Source organism: Triturus cristatus, chromosome 8 (genome assembly GCF_964204655.1).
Source record: "Triturus cristatus chromosome 8, aTriCri1.1, whole genome shotgun sequence".
Taxonomy (NCBI): Eukaryota; Metazoa; Chordata; class Amphibia; order Caudata; family Salamandridae; genus Triturus; species Triturus cristatus.
The window spans coordinates 583,871,983-583,887,485 of NC_140591.1; the positions used below are offsets into that span (position 1 = coordinate 583,871,983).

Genomic DNA, 15,503 nt, shown 5'->3' on the forward strand with positions numbered 1-15,503 from the left:
CAGTTGTAGATGCACGAATTGTAGCTCTGGTCGTGATCATTTGTCCCCTGGACATTTCTAGTAGGTCTGAGTACCAGGTCTGTCTGGCCCATTGTGGGGCTATGAGGATAAGTCTCATCTCTGTTTGTCTGGCTTTCTCCAGCACCTTTGGTATCAGGGGAATCAGAAGAAAAGAGTTTGTATATCTCCCGGACCAGTTTACTGACCGGGCAAACCCTTCTGACTGGTGGTGTGGAAACTTGGAGAAGTGTTGGCATTTCACATTTTTTTGCTATTGCGAACAGATCTATTTTTGCGCCCCCTCCCTTGACATTTTTTTCCAGAGTCTTTTGTTTTAGTTACCAACCGTGGGAACTGATATCCTGTCTGTAGGGAAGCTGGGTTTCTGTTGCAGTAACCCTCCCCCCCATTTTTTGCCAGATTTCTGATGCACTTTGCCCTGGTGTGCCCTGGGTCCCTGCCAATCAGGTTCCCAGGGCCTGTGTTCTTTCCCAAAACAGTACCTTTGTATCCCCAATTGGCACCTATCTGTCTACATGTAAGTCCCTTGTAAAAGGCCTCTAAGGGCTGCAGCACATACTGTGCCACCCTTAGAGGTCAACTAACTAACTAACTAACTAACTAACTAACTAACTAACTAACTAACTAACTAACACACACACTAACACACACACTAACACACACACACACACACACACACACACTAACACACACACACACACACACACACACACACACACACACACACACACACACACACACACACACACACACACACACACACACACACACACACACACACACACACACACACACACACACACACACACACACACACACACACACACACACACACACACACACACACACACACACACACACACACACACACCCGCCCTCCCCCCTCCCCCCTCCCCCCTCCCCCCCCTCCCCCCTCTCCCCCCTCCCCCCTCTCCCCCCTCCACCCATTGCAGGCTGCGTGTTTTGGTGCATAGAAAAGTGAAGAGTCGACATGGCACACATTCCGGTGTGCCATGCCTGCAACCCACTGCCTATGGTATATGTAAGACACCCCTCTAGCTGGGTGTACTATACTACTGGTGAGGGTACAGTTGCATGAGCACTGTACCCCTACAGTGTCTAAGTCCATTCTTAGACATTGTAAGTGCAGTAAAGCCATAAAGAGTATATGGTCTGGGAGTTCGTCATTACGAACGCCACAACACCATAATGGCTTTAGTGAATTCTGTGAAGTTTGGTAGCAAAGCGTCTCAGAATTCAACACCCACACTGATGCCAGTGTGGGATTTATTATACAATGCACTCTCAGAGATGCCCCCTGAAAAACGATCAGCCTCTGGTGGATTCCCTGACTGGTAAACACCAGCCTATCACCAAGAGACACGTTTCTGGACCCCTGGGCTGGGAGCCATCACAACCAGCAGCCCAGACGAAAAACACTTCGTGGGAAGAGGTGGTCACACCTCCCCCAGGTCAGGAAGAGCTATCTGTGGCAGGGGAGCTTCAAAGGCCATGCCGCCTTTGTAACTTGACACCCATCCTCTCCTGCTATCAGGAGCAGCACCCTTACTGTTTCGCTCCTTTTCGGCGAGAAGACAGGTGGGAAAAATTAGAACAGCCCAGCCCACCTCTGCCAACCCCACTCCTCAGGTGGAGGAGGCTAGGTGAAGCCCACTCTTCAATGCCCGCCATCTTGCAGATGGCAGGCACTCTCCAATCAGTGTTCGGGATTGTGCCCACTCCCCCACGTGGGGTGAGCACACCAAGGTTGTAGTCACACTAAGGTCAGTAGCCCATTGAGACCCCTAAACTCGCCCACCAAATACCGGTTTTTTAGGAGGCATACCTGAACCAAGAAAACAGATTCCTGTAACCTACGAAGGAGGACTAAAGAAAATGCCCTGCAGAGAAGACTACAGAGCCCTACCAGCCTGTCTGCAGTTTCCAGAGATCCAGCGCCAAAACTCGCCTAGTCCTCAAGCCAGCAACCTCCAGAACCCCTGGGAGCACTGACTGCCTTCAACAAAGACCGGATCTACTGTGAACAGCAGCTCTGTTCAAAAGAAACACCAAAGAAAGACTCCGAGCCAATTGAGGACAAAGAAACCCGACGCCTGGAACCACCACTGTAACTCGACGCCTACGGCCCGAGTGGCCAACCGGTCCCAAAGCACTACAGAGTCCGAGTCCACCGTGGGTTGACCCCTCCAGGACTGCACATCACCTGCAGCCTCTGCACTGAGACCCCCCCCCACCCCCCCAAACCGCAAGTGGCCTAGTAAGGTGAAATCCGACCTCAAAAGACATGTATCCAGTCGCCATGCGCCCTGGAGAAGAGGACCTGAGGTGCACCTCCTGTCCCGAACCCTCCAACTTACCTGCCCAGCAGTTTCCTCCCAGAAGACTTCCTGGACAGAGCCTGCAGCCAAAATCCGAAACCGGCAACTCCCACTGAAAACAACAGGGCTCCCGACCCCAAACCAGCACACTGCACCCGGCTGCCCCTGTGCCACTGTGGGTGCACCTTGTGTACCAACTCGGATCCCCCTTTGCGCTGAGCTAAACCCTAGGATCTTTGCCCCCACATCCAAGTGGCCTACTTGTGAGCAGCCACCAACCGTAGGCCCCTGAGGGTGCCTTGAGAGTGCATCCTTGACCCTGGGGGAACCCTTGTTCTAACATCAGAAAACCAACTCCCAAAACTAAGTACTTACCATTCAACCAATAACTTTATTTCTTCCCATAGGATTGCATGGACTGCTTTTCTGTGAAAAAAATGTTTTAAGTGTGGAGTTGGAAAATTGTATGAAACATAAACTGTATATTTACCAAAGCTGATTAATTGACCTTTTATCTAGGAAATGTCCCAGTTTGATATCTAGGCATATCACACTGAGTAGAAAAAGTAACGCAAAAAGTCATCTGAAAAGCAACTTACAAAGTAATCTCAATAGTAACTGAAAAGCAATTTCAACTGTTTTATGAACAAGTGACTTACCTGTAACCAATCCAATTGCATTCAACTACATTCAAACTGTATTTAACTGCATTATTCTTGCAAAGTACTATTACACTTATCCGGACCATGCCTGGCTTGGTTCTAGAAATAAAATATAACTAAATAATATTTTTATACAAAACAAATTGGTCAGAGTTCAGTCTCTGGCTGTGTGACATCATTTCTTGCCTGAGTGTGTACAATAAATGCTTAACACTACCCTCTGATAAAGCCTTACTGCTCGCCCACACTACCACAAATAGAGTGTTCGGTATTATCTACTTTAGCCTCTGCCTACCTTTGGGGATCCACTGGACTCTGTGCACACTATACCTTTCTTTGGTATAGTATATACAGAGCCAGCTTCCTACACTGTCTGCTTAGTCTCTTCACCGCTTAGTTTTGTTTTCCTGGTTGGTGGACTGTTTGCTGTGTTATCTTCCTTGGTATCGCCCATTTCTATATTTATTGGGCTAATTTGCTCAGGGTGAACTATTTCGTACATCCCGGTTTGTCGAGATAAAACATGGTTGTTGTGTTGTCCATTTGGACCAGTACGGTGTGGCCGGTTATGTGTGATTGGAAAGCCCTCAGGGCTAGGAAAACTGTCTCCATCTCTGGGTAATTAATGTGTTTCAGTGCATCTGTGCTGTTCCACTGTCCCGTACTTTCAGGTTGCCTATGTGTGCTCCCCAACCCTTGTGGGATGCATCCTTTGTAATGGTCAGAGTTGGTGTTGGTGTCTTGAATGGGCTCCCTAAGGTTACGTTTTCTGTTTCCACCATTGTATCTCCTTTTGTACTTTTGCTGATGCAACCACTAGATCCCCCCCCCTCCCCCCCCCCAACTCCCGGTGGCTTGTGACCATTTGTTGTAGATCCATTTCTGGATGAGACGCATTCGCAATCTCGCATGCGTTATGAGTGGTATGCATGATACCATCATGCCCATCAGTTTCATGACAGTTCTTACTGTCTGAGACGACCCCTCTGGTAGGTAAGTCTGCTCGGTTATTGCTTTTGCTCTCCTAAGGACTGGGTATGCTTGTGCTGTCCTTGAGTCTAGGGTAGCCTCCCAAGAACACCTTTTCCTGTTCCAGTTGCGGTGATGACTTCTTGTGGTTAATTGTGAAACCCAGGCATTGCAGTGTGGTCATCACTGTTTAAATATCCCTGTGGCATTTTTCTTTTGATTGTGCCTTTTAAAGCCAATCATCGAAGTATGGATAAACATGGATACCTTGTCTTCTTGGGTGTGCTGATACTGCTATAAGGCACTTTGTGAAGACTCTTGGGCCTGATTTAGGATGAATGGTAGCACTCTGAATTGGTAATGCACTTTGTCCAATAAAAATCGTAAGTATATTTTGTGTTTTTGGTTCATAGGTATGTATAGATAATCGTCCTTTCGATCTAAGGTGGGCATATAATCCCCTTTTCTTAGGAGTGGTATTACTCATTGGAGTGCTGTCATTTTGAAGTGTTGTGTACAAATGAATTTGCTTAGGAATCCGAGGTCTAGGGTTGGTCTCAGGGTTAGATCTTGTTTCAGGACTAGGCAATAAGGATAGGAGTTTCCTTTGTTGGTACCCTTTCAATGGCCTTAGTTTGTAGAAGTTCTTTCCGAAGCTGTAAAATCTCTTGACCTCAAACCCTTTTTTTTGGGGGGGGGGGGGTGGGGGTAGTGTGGTAGTTCTTTGATTAGTTCTATGTAGTATCCTTGACATATGTTCAAAATTGTCTGAGGTGATTTTTTCCCACTCCTGTGGATAATTCCCTATTTTGCCTCCCACTGGTGTTTTGTGGTTGTATGTCCTGTTCTGCAAGACATTTGCCTGTTCTAACCCTCTGGGCACTTGGGCTCTTACCCTTTCTCGTGCACGAAAGGGCTGCCTCGCAAGATGTTGCCACATCTGGTATGTGATTTGTCGCGTGGCATGGTGTGAGCTGCTCTGTGGCTGCTGTTGGCCCTATGTGAAGGGTGATGTGCCTGTGGGTCTTTGGGATACGGTTCCTTCCAACCTAAAGGAACCCCTGAATTCTAGTGCTCCTTTTGCAGTCTCAATGTACTTCTTTAATTGTTGAAGGCGCTCTGTAGGAAGCTAGATCTGCATAGGATATTGCCACTAGGTGGTAATACCGTGCACAGAGTCCAGGGGTCCCCCAAAAGTGTACAGGCCTCAATATAAGAGTGCTCTATTAGTGGTAGTGTGAGCGAGCAGCCTTAGGCCTAACACAGAGGAGTGTAAGACATTTTTTGCACAACAGTGATCAAAATTGGACCCACAACTCAAGAAGATCAAAACCCATTTTAGAAAATTATACTTTGTATGTATTTTATTTTAAGACAAAGTTCCCTCATAATAAGGCAAGTACGTTGTTAATTAAAAATAATTTTCACTTTGAAAAATCGACACTTGGAAACTTTTCAACACAGTCCCATGTTAACCTATGGGGAAAACAATATTGCGGTTTAACAGGTAAGTACTGAACTTACAGTTCCAGTCTTCGAAGCTAAAAGTCAGCAAGGGTCAGGTGAGTATGAAAACCGCACGACCACCGGCACAGGGGCGGCCGGGTGCAGAGGCCAAAACCGGAGTTTGGCCCAATGCTTTCCAATGGAGACAGGGGGTGCCTGAAGTTACACTGCTTGCAGGTAAGTAGATCGGTTGCAGGGGCCAAGCTGTGGGGGTTAGGTCAAGCACGGGGGAGCACAAATCAGCACCAAATATACACCACCATCGGCACAGGGACGGCCAGGTGCAGGGTGCAATTTCGACGTTGAGCGCCCATGCTTTTCAATAGGGATTCTTCTTTCAGCGAGGAGGCTGCAAGCGAGGCACCGGAGGATGCAGGAGTAAGACCAACGACGGCAGAGGTAAGTAGGGATGTAGGAGGGGTCATAGGGGCACCGTCAGTTCAGCTCACCAAGGCCCAGGGGCTTTGGGTGAAGGGGTGCCTTTTGACGTCAAAGACTTTTTACCGGAGCCGGTAGCGGAGAGCCTCTGGATTCACAATGCAGGCACCATCGTGGAGGTCAGGAGCGGTCAGCTAACGCTGGACATGAGTTCAGGATCACTGAGTAGACTTCACTGGACAGGTGAGCCACTCAGACTCAGGCTGTGGGTGTCAGGGTTAGAGTGGGCAGGAGACGCAGATCCGCCTGGATCCGGAGTCCATGGAGTAGATTTCTTCTGGACAGGTCCGCTGTCCACGAAAGATTGGAGTTTTTTTTTCAAAGGCAGCAGTTCTCCCAGGGTTTCAGAGGTTGCTGGCTGCAAGATAGGTTGCAGGTTCGTATTAACTGGAGACAGGCCGGTAGGGACAGGGCCAAGGCAGTCATCGTCTTTAGTCTTCTCTGCAGAGTCGTCTTCTTTCCTCTTAGGTCATTGCAGATCTATTTCCCAGGTCTGAGGAAGCCACCTAAATATTAGATTTAGGAGAGTAGCAGGTAGGGCCAATGGGCACCTTACCTGGGGTGAGTACACCCTCTATTGTGACACCATCCTGTGGAAGGGAGGCATAGGCCTAATCCTGATTGGAGGAGACCCCCCCCCCCATCTTCAGGATGCCAGGGACTGAAAGATGTGCTTCACCTTGCCTCCTCCACCTTAGGGGTGGTGTTGGCAGAGGTGCACACCTCCTATTCTTCCTGAGCTTAGCTGCCGGTGTTCCCACCCAAAGTGGGGGTGTAAACAGGGAGCTGCGATCTGCTGCTAGCAGCAGAGGTAGAGGGTCACATTACAAAGGCAGCAGGCCTTAGACGGTTCCCTCTTCGAGCACTGGCCCATCCTGGGGAAGAGGTATGACACCTCTGTCTAGGATGTGCATTGTTTCTAGTCCCAGAGAGCAGGAGATCACTGCCCTGGGGTCCAGTACCATGCCTGTGTGTGGCAGGCTGCCTAAAGCCAGTCAGAGACCACACTAAGGTTGGCAGAATTTCTGGGGACACCAAATACATGGGTCGTACATTGTCCGATCATAGGCGTTTAAAGTGGTTGTCCGGGGCCACTGCATGGGGCAAATGATCGGGGCACACAGATTTGTGTGGGGAAATTTTAGACTTAGAAGAGAAAATACATTAGTTGGACAATGTTCAGGGGATAGCGGAAGCTGCCCGCTTAGCCCTAGTGGAAACGCGTGGTAGATACGATGAAGTGCTTAGCCGTCTAAGGTGTTATAGCTACAAAGAGTATTTGGATAGGGTGCAAAAGGATGAAGGCAAAGCTGTCCGCCTGTTAGCCAGATTAATTAAACCAGAAATGGGAGGAGCACCAATTACGCAGCTTAGGGCTAGTACAGGAGATGTCAAACACGACCTGGTTGTAATTAACAACTCTTTTTGCTCTTATTATGAACGCCTGTATGCTGCTCCGGCAGTGGTACACCTGCCCGACATCAGGGGCTTCTAGGGCCCGTTGCCGCTCTGCGCTGTGGACTCGGTGCGGGAGGAGCTGGGGGATCCGATAAACCCGCAAGAAATTAAGGCGGCCATAATGGCGCTGGCACCTGGTAAAACGCCATGGCCTGATGGCCTACCGGCAGAATTCTACCAAAGATATGCAGACACCTTTGCGCCACACCTTGTTAAGTTGTACACAGAGGCATATGAGTGCGTGGAACTGCCCAGTTCTACTCAGACAGCGTGGTGATACCACTCCCAAAGACCAAGACGCCAATAGCTGAGGTGACGGGCTATAGACCTCTGTCCATGCTTGATTTGGATTTTAACTTTTTAAGCAAGGTACTGGCAGGTAGGCTCCTACCACACATCCTGGCCAAAATGTATTTATCACATCGCGCAGTACTTCCTACAGCCTCCGCAGACTGTACTCTATCCTTTATCATTCTGAAGCTTCTACCAAGCAACAGGCTGCAGTTTTATCAGTCGACTTGGAAAAGGCTTTTGATACGGTTAGCTGGGAGTACCTGTTCGAGGTGATGCTACGTATGGGACCGGGTGCGTTGGGTGCAGCTCTTGTATGCCTTCCCCACAGCCCGGGTTAAAACAGGCCGATCAATTTCTAGGCAATATCGGAATTCACGAGGGACACGCCAAGGGTGTCCTCTTTCTCCTTTGTTGTTTGCCCTGGCTATAGAACTTTTTGCGGAGAGGGTCTGACAGGGCTGGGATGGGATAGGACTAATAATCGGAGGACGTCAGCATGACATCTCTTTGTCAGCCGATGACTTGTTAATTTATTTGAGGAGGCGGTTATTGGCACCTCCACTGCTCTGCAAATGTTAGATAGATTTGCGCTGTATTCCTGTGTAGGGCCGCCCTCTGCGTAGACCCGAGGCCTTGACTATGGATATACTTTGGGCTCAAGATGCGTTCAAATGCTTGGGCATACACATTTTCCACTTCCTAGAGGACCTGCAGGAATGGAACTTGAATAGAGCGTTGCGCTCACTCGGCTCCTGTGTATATTTTTGGCGTACCTTGCAGTTACCCATAATGGCCAGGAGTTCCCGGTCCAAGATGGTCATGTATCCCCGCATATTGTATTTCTTTTTTAACCTCCTGGCCCTGATGCAGAGTTTCGCCCTCTGAATACTCTTCTGCGGGGTCTGGTGTGGAGTGACGGACACCCGAGAGCGTCCCTGAAGACACTACAGCGTCCTATGGCGGACAGGGGACTGGGAATCCCGAACTTTGAGTACTATATGCTTGCGGCCCAACTACTGTGGTTCTCACAGTGGGTGGAGGGAGTAAATGAGGAGGGCACATGGTTATCTGACACAGACTCCCGCCCCAATTTATTGACGATGCTCATGCCGACAACGAATACGCTATACTGCTCATTATAACAACGCGCCGCCTTACAGGCTTGGAAAAGGTGTCAGAATAAGATTCCTTGCTCTGCCAAATACAAGCCTGTGCTACCATTAGTGGGACTGCCGCATGGTGATCCCCAATCTGTATTCACAAGCTAACAATTGGAACATTGGTTGGCCGCTGGGCTGAAAAATGTGGGGGACTGTTACTCGGATAAGGCATTGGTCCCGTTTCAGGATCTGGTGGACTATTGTGGGCTTCCCCCAGGTCAGTTCCTGCAATATGAGGCCTTGTCTAGTACTTTAACGCAGCTTTGGGACAACAGGAGGAACCAGAGATGCACCCGGTGTTACATTCCCTATTTACCCTAGGCACAGCAAGGCATCTAGTAAAGTGGTTTTATGCTAAGCTAATAGCAGCGTCCCTGGACCCCCTGAGTGGGCTTCGGGAGAAATGGGAACGACTTATCGGAAAAGAACTCACGGATGTAGAGTGCCGTAAGACTTTGCTGTCCCCCAAAAAGATCTCTTGGAACACACACTTAAAATATATCCGGTTTAACTACATACACGTCTTACTTAACGTCACACCCTCTCAATGTGACATATGGAGGGGAGGTTCTGCATTGTCCCAGATGTAATCACCCTGATGCGGACTTCGGACACATGGTATGGGGTTGTCACACTATACGGCTATTCGGGGGGGCTGTTTTGGACAAAGGACGAAAGTGTGCTGGGTAGGGTGTTGCCATTCATTGTACAGGTGTGCTTGATGTGCCTCTTCCCTATGCCACGTAAACGTAAGGTTGGGAACCGACTGATAGACCTTGCTCTGAGTCTCGCTAAACGTAGAATAGCGATGAAATGGAAGTAAGTAAGAGGGCCTCAGTTAGATACTTGGAATAAAGATGTCACTAAATATTTTTGATTTTAAAGATTCCCAACGTTATTAAGTTATATAGACACCTCTACAATTAGATCACAAAACAAAAATTAACGACAAAGAAACTATCAAACCCCCTCCTACTCAGGCTCCCTCACCTCTTACTTTGCCCTACTGTACCTCTCCTCGGCTGTCCTCAGTCAAAACATGGTCTCTCTCTCGCTAGGACTGCTTCCCATCCAGTCCTTTTCTGAGCTCTGTACAACCATCATCTTCAGAACACTGCTTTGTAATGTGCAAGATTCTCAGCCTTTTTCGGGCTGCTCAGTTGTTGAACATCCTTAGCCAACTATCTTAGTTGGGACACCCAGGTTCACAAACATTTTATCTTTCTCGAGAGGATGTTTAGAAATTACAAAAGATGACCACTGACCTTGGAATTGATGACACTTTTGGTGAAAGTAGTTTTTAAAATTTCAGCATTGTGGTTCATCTCCCAAATACATGAAAAGGCCAGCCTGCAGGGAAGTATTAGAAGATCATTCATTATTGTAAATACAACAGTATTGAAAAGATAATCAATCCAGTTACACTGGTTCAAATATTGAGAAACTATCTGGAAAAAAAGGAACTGCTAACCTGTCAACATCAGACCTCAAAGAGCATAAATTGGAACTTAACAGGTCCGGAACCATGTCAATCCTCTAGAAGAAAAAAACACCATCAATTCAATAGAACTAGAATCTTTTGAACAGAAGCATGCACAGGGCCTACCATTTAATATAACATGTAAATTACAACCAGTAGACTTTTCACAATGTAGGTTAGTGTACATTAGTAATAATATTCACAGATATCTGCATATACTTCTACCCCATTTTCACACAGAGTTGTGCAAGGATTTTTGCTACATTGACTAAATGACATTTACACTCATGGAGGAATCACAGACTGCTTATAAGAGAAAACTGGCTCCATGTGTCTTGCTTGGTATCCTTGTCTCGGTCACCAGCCCTTGCACCCCTGTTAATTAAGGACTAACAGCATTATCAATTTATTTTGTACATAGCTTGGCAGGATAGAAGGATGTCAGTGGGAACGGTTAGCTACCAATAACACATTCCAATTTTTGGACTCTGGAAATCCCTGAATATTCAAGCCACCATGCCAGGCAAAATGGTAGTATAAGGGAGTGTGAGAAGAGGTAGTTCCTGGGAATCCCAGTTCACCTGATAGCCCTAAAGTGACATCACTCGCTACCCCACAAATGTAATGCCACAGCTAGGTTCCCCGTGTAATCATGGGCAATTACCTAAAGTAGAGGGAATTGCAGGGTTCAGGCCTTGGTTACAAAGCTAACAAAGAGGCCCAACACCCTCAGAGTCATTCTTACCGAAATCCAAGATAGAGGCTGAAACATCGGTATCATAGCCTGAATATCTTGGACTTTTGTTCAAGAGGATAGGCCTGAAGCTGCAACGTGTCCAGAACAGCTTCAATGAAAGCAAAATCAGGTGTGGGTTGATAATGAACCCCAGTGAATGCAGGAGGTCTGTCTTAGTCTGGAGGTGGGATACGACTGCCTGGTCAAGCCCTTATCCCTTTCGCCCCACCGCCACCCCCCCCACCGAAGACCTTATGTACCTACAAAGACGTAGAAGAACTACTGGCTGTAATTCTGACAGTTCAAACGTGCAAACCATATAGGAGGCTTTCACCATCCATGGGGACTAGGGAATGTGCTCTCATGGCTATTGTGAGAAGATGGGGTGTATTATATGGTGTCGTTGTGCACCCTGACCGTGATATATACTTACAAACCCCTTTAGGACGCTTAGGTTTAATTTGTCAAACCTTGAACTCAAACCTGGGTGGTTGTGGATCTTGAGCAACAAGGCTTACACAGAGGAACAAGTGTAAATCATTTAAACAGCACCAAAAGAACTGAAGAAATCGACAAGACACCAAAGAAATTCGACACCAATTTACAAAAGTAGACTGTATTTTTATGCATTTTTAGACACCACAACGAAAAAGTTACACTGGAGGGTTCTGAAGATATATAATCTACAAGGTATAGTATATCAGGTTATTTCAATCAACCGTGAGCAAGCACTGGCAAATTCAACAAATATAACACTTAGAAACTTTTTTACCAAAATGTTTAGCTGGTTGGAATGCAATCATTTAGAGTCACTTTAGGTGAGTCCAACTATAGTAGGAAGCCAGTCGGGACCAGCAAGGTCCTCAGAGACAGTTACCGCAGTAGGTGAAGCAGTCCTCAGTCAGTTCCAGGCACCTTTTCCTTTTCAGGGCTCCCTACGGAAGTGGTCCTGATGCAAGGGATGAAGGATGCTGAAGATGCTCAAAGGATTCTGTGGATGCGATGCAGTCGACAGGGGTCCTGCTGAAATTACGCCCAGGTCCACGAAGGAGGGAATGTGGTCCTGGTCACACGGTCAACATCCCTCGAAGTCCTTTTGGTGTTGGCAGAAGTTCAGTTGCCACTGGACTACTGGTTGCTCAGTATCGCGGTCACATGCCAATCATTCCTGGGTCGATAACTCTTCCTCCGGGGGTTCCAGCTGCACTTCGACAACACGTCCGGGCTCAGCAAACTTGGGTGCAACTTTTGGAATTGGGTCCTGGTCCCTGATGCTGCATGGGGGCGGTTTGAAAACATGAACAACCAACTCGTCCCAGCAGACTTCTCAGCTGTTGTGCCCCTCTGTTGTGAGCAGGAGGCCAGCTCCATGATCCTTGGAGTCTCTTGACATTGACTGGGCTCTCTTCGAGCAGCAGACACAGTCACTCTACTTCGCTAGCCACCAGGTTCAGTAAGTGCAGTCTGTAGAAAGCTGGCTCTGTACATACTATACCAAAGTAAGGTATAGTGTGCACAGAGTCCAGGGAGTCCCAGGGGTATATCAGAGGCTAAGTTAGGTAAGTACTAACCGCTCTCTTTGTTGTAGAGTGGGTGAGCAGGTAGGCTTATCTAGAGGGTGTGTTAAGCATTTATTGTATTCACTCAAGACTGATGGCACAGGGGCGTGGCCAAGCAACATGGCCGACAAGACGTGAGCCTCTGAGTTCCCGCTGGCCTACCCGGGAAATCCTGTATCATCCCGTCACATCCCTCCTGAAACCAGCGTAACTCCATCATGGAGACATTGTGCATTGCCCTTTACCTGTGGGGTTACCCGGCGGGAGTTTATGGTGCATGAGCCCGGTCAGCAGTCCCTCAGTGGTTTGAGCAGCGCCCAGGCCTGGTGGAAGACTAGCTGCGGAGAGGGTGCTAGAGTGCCACGGAGCCCTCTGCCCCGCTGAGGAAGCTGCTGCTGGAATCCCTTGCCTTTGTTGACTGTGTGGGGAGTGGACGAGGTGAACCACAGCTGAAGGTGGACGCCTGTGGCCACGGTAGGAGAGGAGTTGAGTCGGCCGTGCGCCCCTGATTCTCGGCCGGGAGGGCGGCCTCCGGTGCTGCAGTGTCACGGCTGGAGGGTGCTGTTGTCAGCCCATTGAGGGGACGAGCTGAGCCATCGCACCTCCCGCTGAGGAAACCATGTCTGTGCCACTCGACTCCCTTGCTGTGTGGGAGGAGGGAGTGTTGCGGGCCGCATGTGAGGATCAAAGCCTGCGGCGGTGAAGGTTGGCCGCGGCAGTGAAGGTCGGCCTCGGCCACGCGCCCCGACACTCGAATTTTCTAAATGGCTGATAATGGCCCATCGAGTGCTGAAGACCAGGCCTCCCCGGGCACCGCTCCTTGTCCAATCATAGCCAGATTGACCGAGACAGGGACACAGCCCTTAGTCTTGCACAAGACAAATGCAACTTGCAATTTGAAGGCAACACAGTGTCAATATATTGTGATTTCACCATCGCCGTTGAAGAGGCCAATCGCAATTTAATCTGTATTAAACAGCCACTGCGAGAAACTAACATCCCGTATGCCATGTGGTACCTGGCAAGACTTTGCATCTCACATATGGGAAAGGGCCAAATTTTCACTACCCCGCAGCAGGTGGGAGACTTTGTGAGACGACATGGTTCCACATCCTCCTCTCCAGTATCGGAACAAGACAAGCACGTTGCGCTGTGGTGTGCTCCGACATCCCTGCAGGTGTTATGACACGTGATCCATGCCCGCTGACTCTGAATGATGAAAAAACTAACAATCACTAAGTGTAACACTCTCTTTATGTGAAACTAACACCAAGAGACCGAATGATCCCAAACTATCTGATTCAAACCAGTAACATAGCTGTTATAGCACTAATGTAATTTAGGGTATCTGGAACGCATGATGATGAATCCTGGACACCCTCATGTGGGTGAGGGGGATTCCGCAAGGCTCTCTGGGTGATTTTCCCCGAAGGTTAGCCCGGATTTTGACTTTTGGTTATCTATAGCTTTTTCTCTTTCTATCCACCTTTCACTCTCTTGGGCTGCCACTCATCTGTTCTTGCTGAATATATGGCTCGATATTCACTACTCACTGGTGGATAACCCACTTTTTCTTTCCTGACTATTCTCTACTGTTCTACCATCTTTTTCCAAATTTCTCACTCTTCTTTCTATCTTTGCTACTGGAAATTAGTGCTAGTGCACTATCATGATGGTTGATTACATACTATCATCTAACGTACATAACTTTGCAAATGCTTTCTCTGTGATTCTGGAGATTTGGGTGGGATGGATATTCCTGGTGGGATTGGGCCTCCAGTGTGGGAGGAGGCTGGGAAGGGGAATGATTGATTTGTTCTCTTGTGCATACAGGTGCAGCCAGCACAGGTAATAGAGGTGGGACGGGGAAGTCGACAGACAGCAGGTCAAATGAAATTTTAAAAAAAATTAAAACCACTTACCTTGCGCTTCCCGTATTGGCGATGCAGTGAGTGCAATACAATTGGTTTTATTTAATAATTTAATTTTAACTATTCCGTCCTATCAGTCGATTGTCCCCCCCCACCGCTCTTACCTGTGCCAGCTGCGAATGTGTGCACATCTGTCCAAACTGTTGCTGATAAGCTTAACAGCCATAGTGACACAATTTTGCCGGCACTGGCATGCTTCACTAATATTCTACTTCTCTTTTGATGACGGCAGACATCAGTCTGAGACGATGCGAGGATATTTGTACCAATAAGAACTGCATCACCTGGAACATCAGGGGACTGGGAAACCCGCATAGGCACATACTAGCATATCTTGAGAGGGATAACATCCACATCGCATTATTATAGAAAACAAACCTTGTGGTTGCCGCACATGTCACATTTGCCGCGTGGTGGGCATCCTACTGACAATTTGCTACATGTTCCTCATACTCACGAAGGACAGCAACATTAGTTCGCAATGGTACACTGTATGTCCTGCAAGGAGCTAATAATGACCCCCAGGGGAATTGTACACTAGTGTGGGGCAGATTAGCATCTTACTTGCTCACTATTGTAAACTGCTATGGCACGAATGTTGACTATCCTTTCTCCTTTGAAAAATTATGGGGCCAGATAAATGACATTGGTTCTACTTATGTTCTATGGGAAGCAGACTTCAATTTAGCGAGTACTGAATTGAACAGAACGCATGGCTCCTAAGCGCCTCCCGGCATGTTTGTGACATAATCGCATTAGGTGAGCTGCTAGATGCGGGGCGCACACTACATCTGCTGACGAGGGAGGGTACCTTCTACTCCGGGGTACATGCCAGCTGGTCTAGATTGGATGATTGGCTTCCATCACAAGGGATGGGATCCAGGATTAAAGGAATCAACCACTTAGCATGTACCTATTCTGATCACTCCCCTGTTCTTCTAGAACTAAAT

General features: G+C 48.0%; 1 protein-coding gene across 1 annotated transcript in view; it reads right to left on the reverse strand.

The window, feature by feature from the left end:
- The window catches only part of DIS3 (DIS3 exosome endoribonuclease and 3'-5' exoribonuclease), a 356,327-nt gene that overhangs the window by 164,393 nt on the left and 176,431 nt on the right, over nt 1–15,503 (reverse strand). The window contains exons 12-13 of the mRNA XM_085622000.1: nt 10,319–10,383; nt 10,113–10,197 (exon numbers count right to left, since the gene is read on the reverse strand). Coding sequence (XP_085478126.1) covers nt 10,113–10,197; nt 10,319–10,383 — 150 coding nt within the window. The remainder of the gene's footprint in view (nt 1–10,112; nt 10,198–10,318; nt 10,384–15,503) is intronic.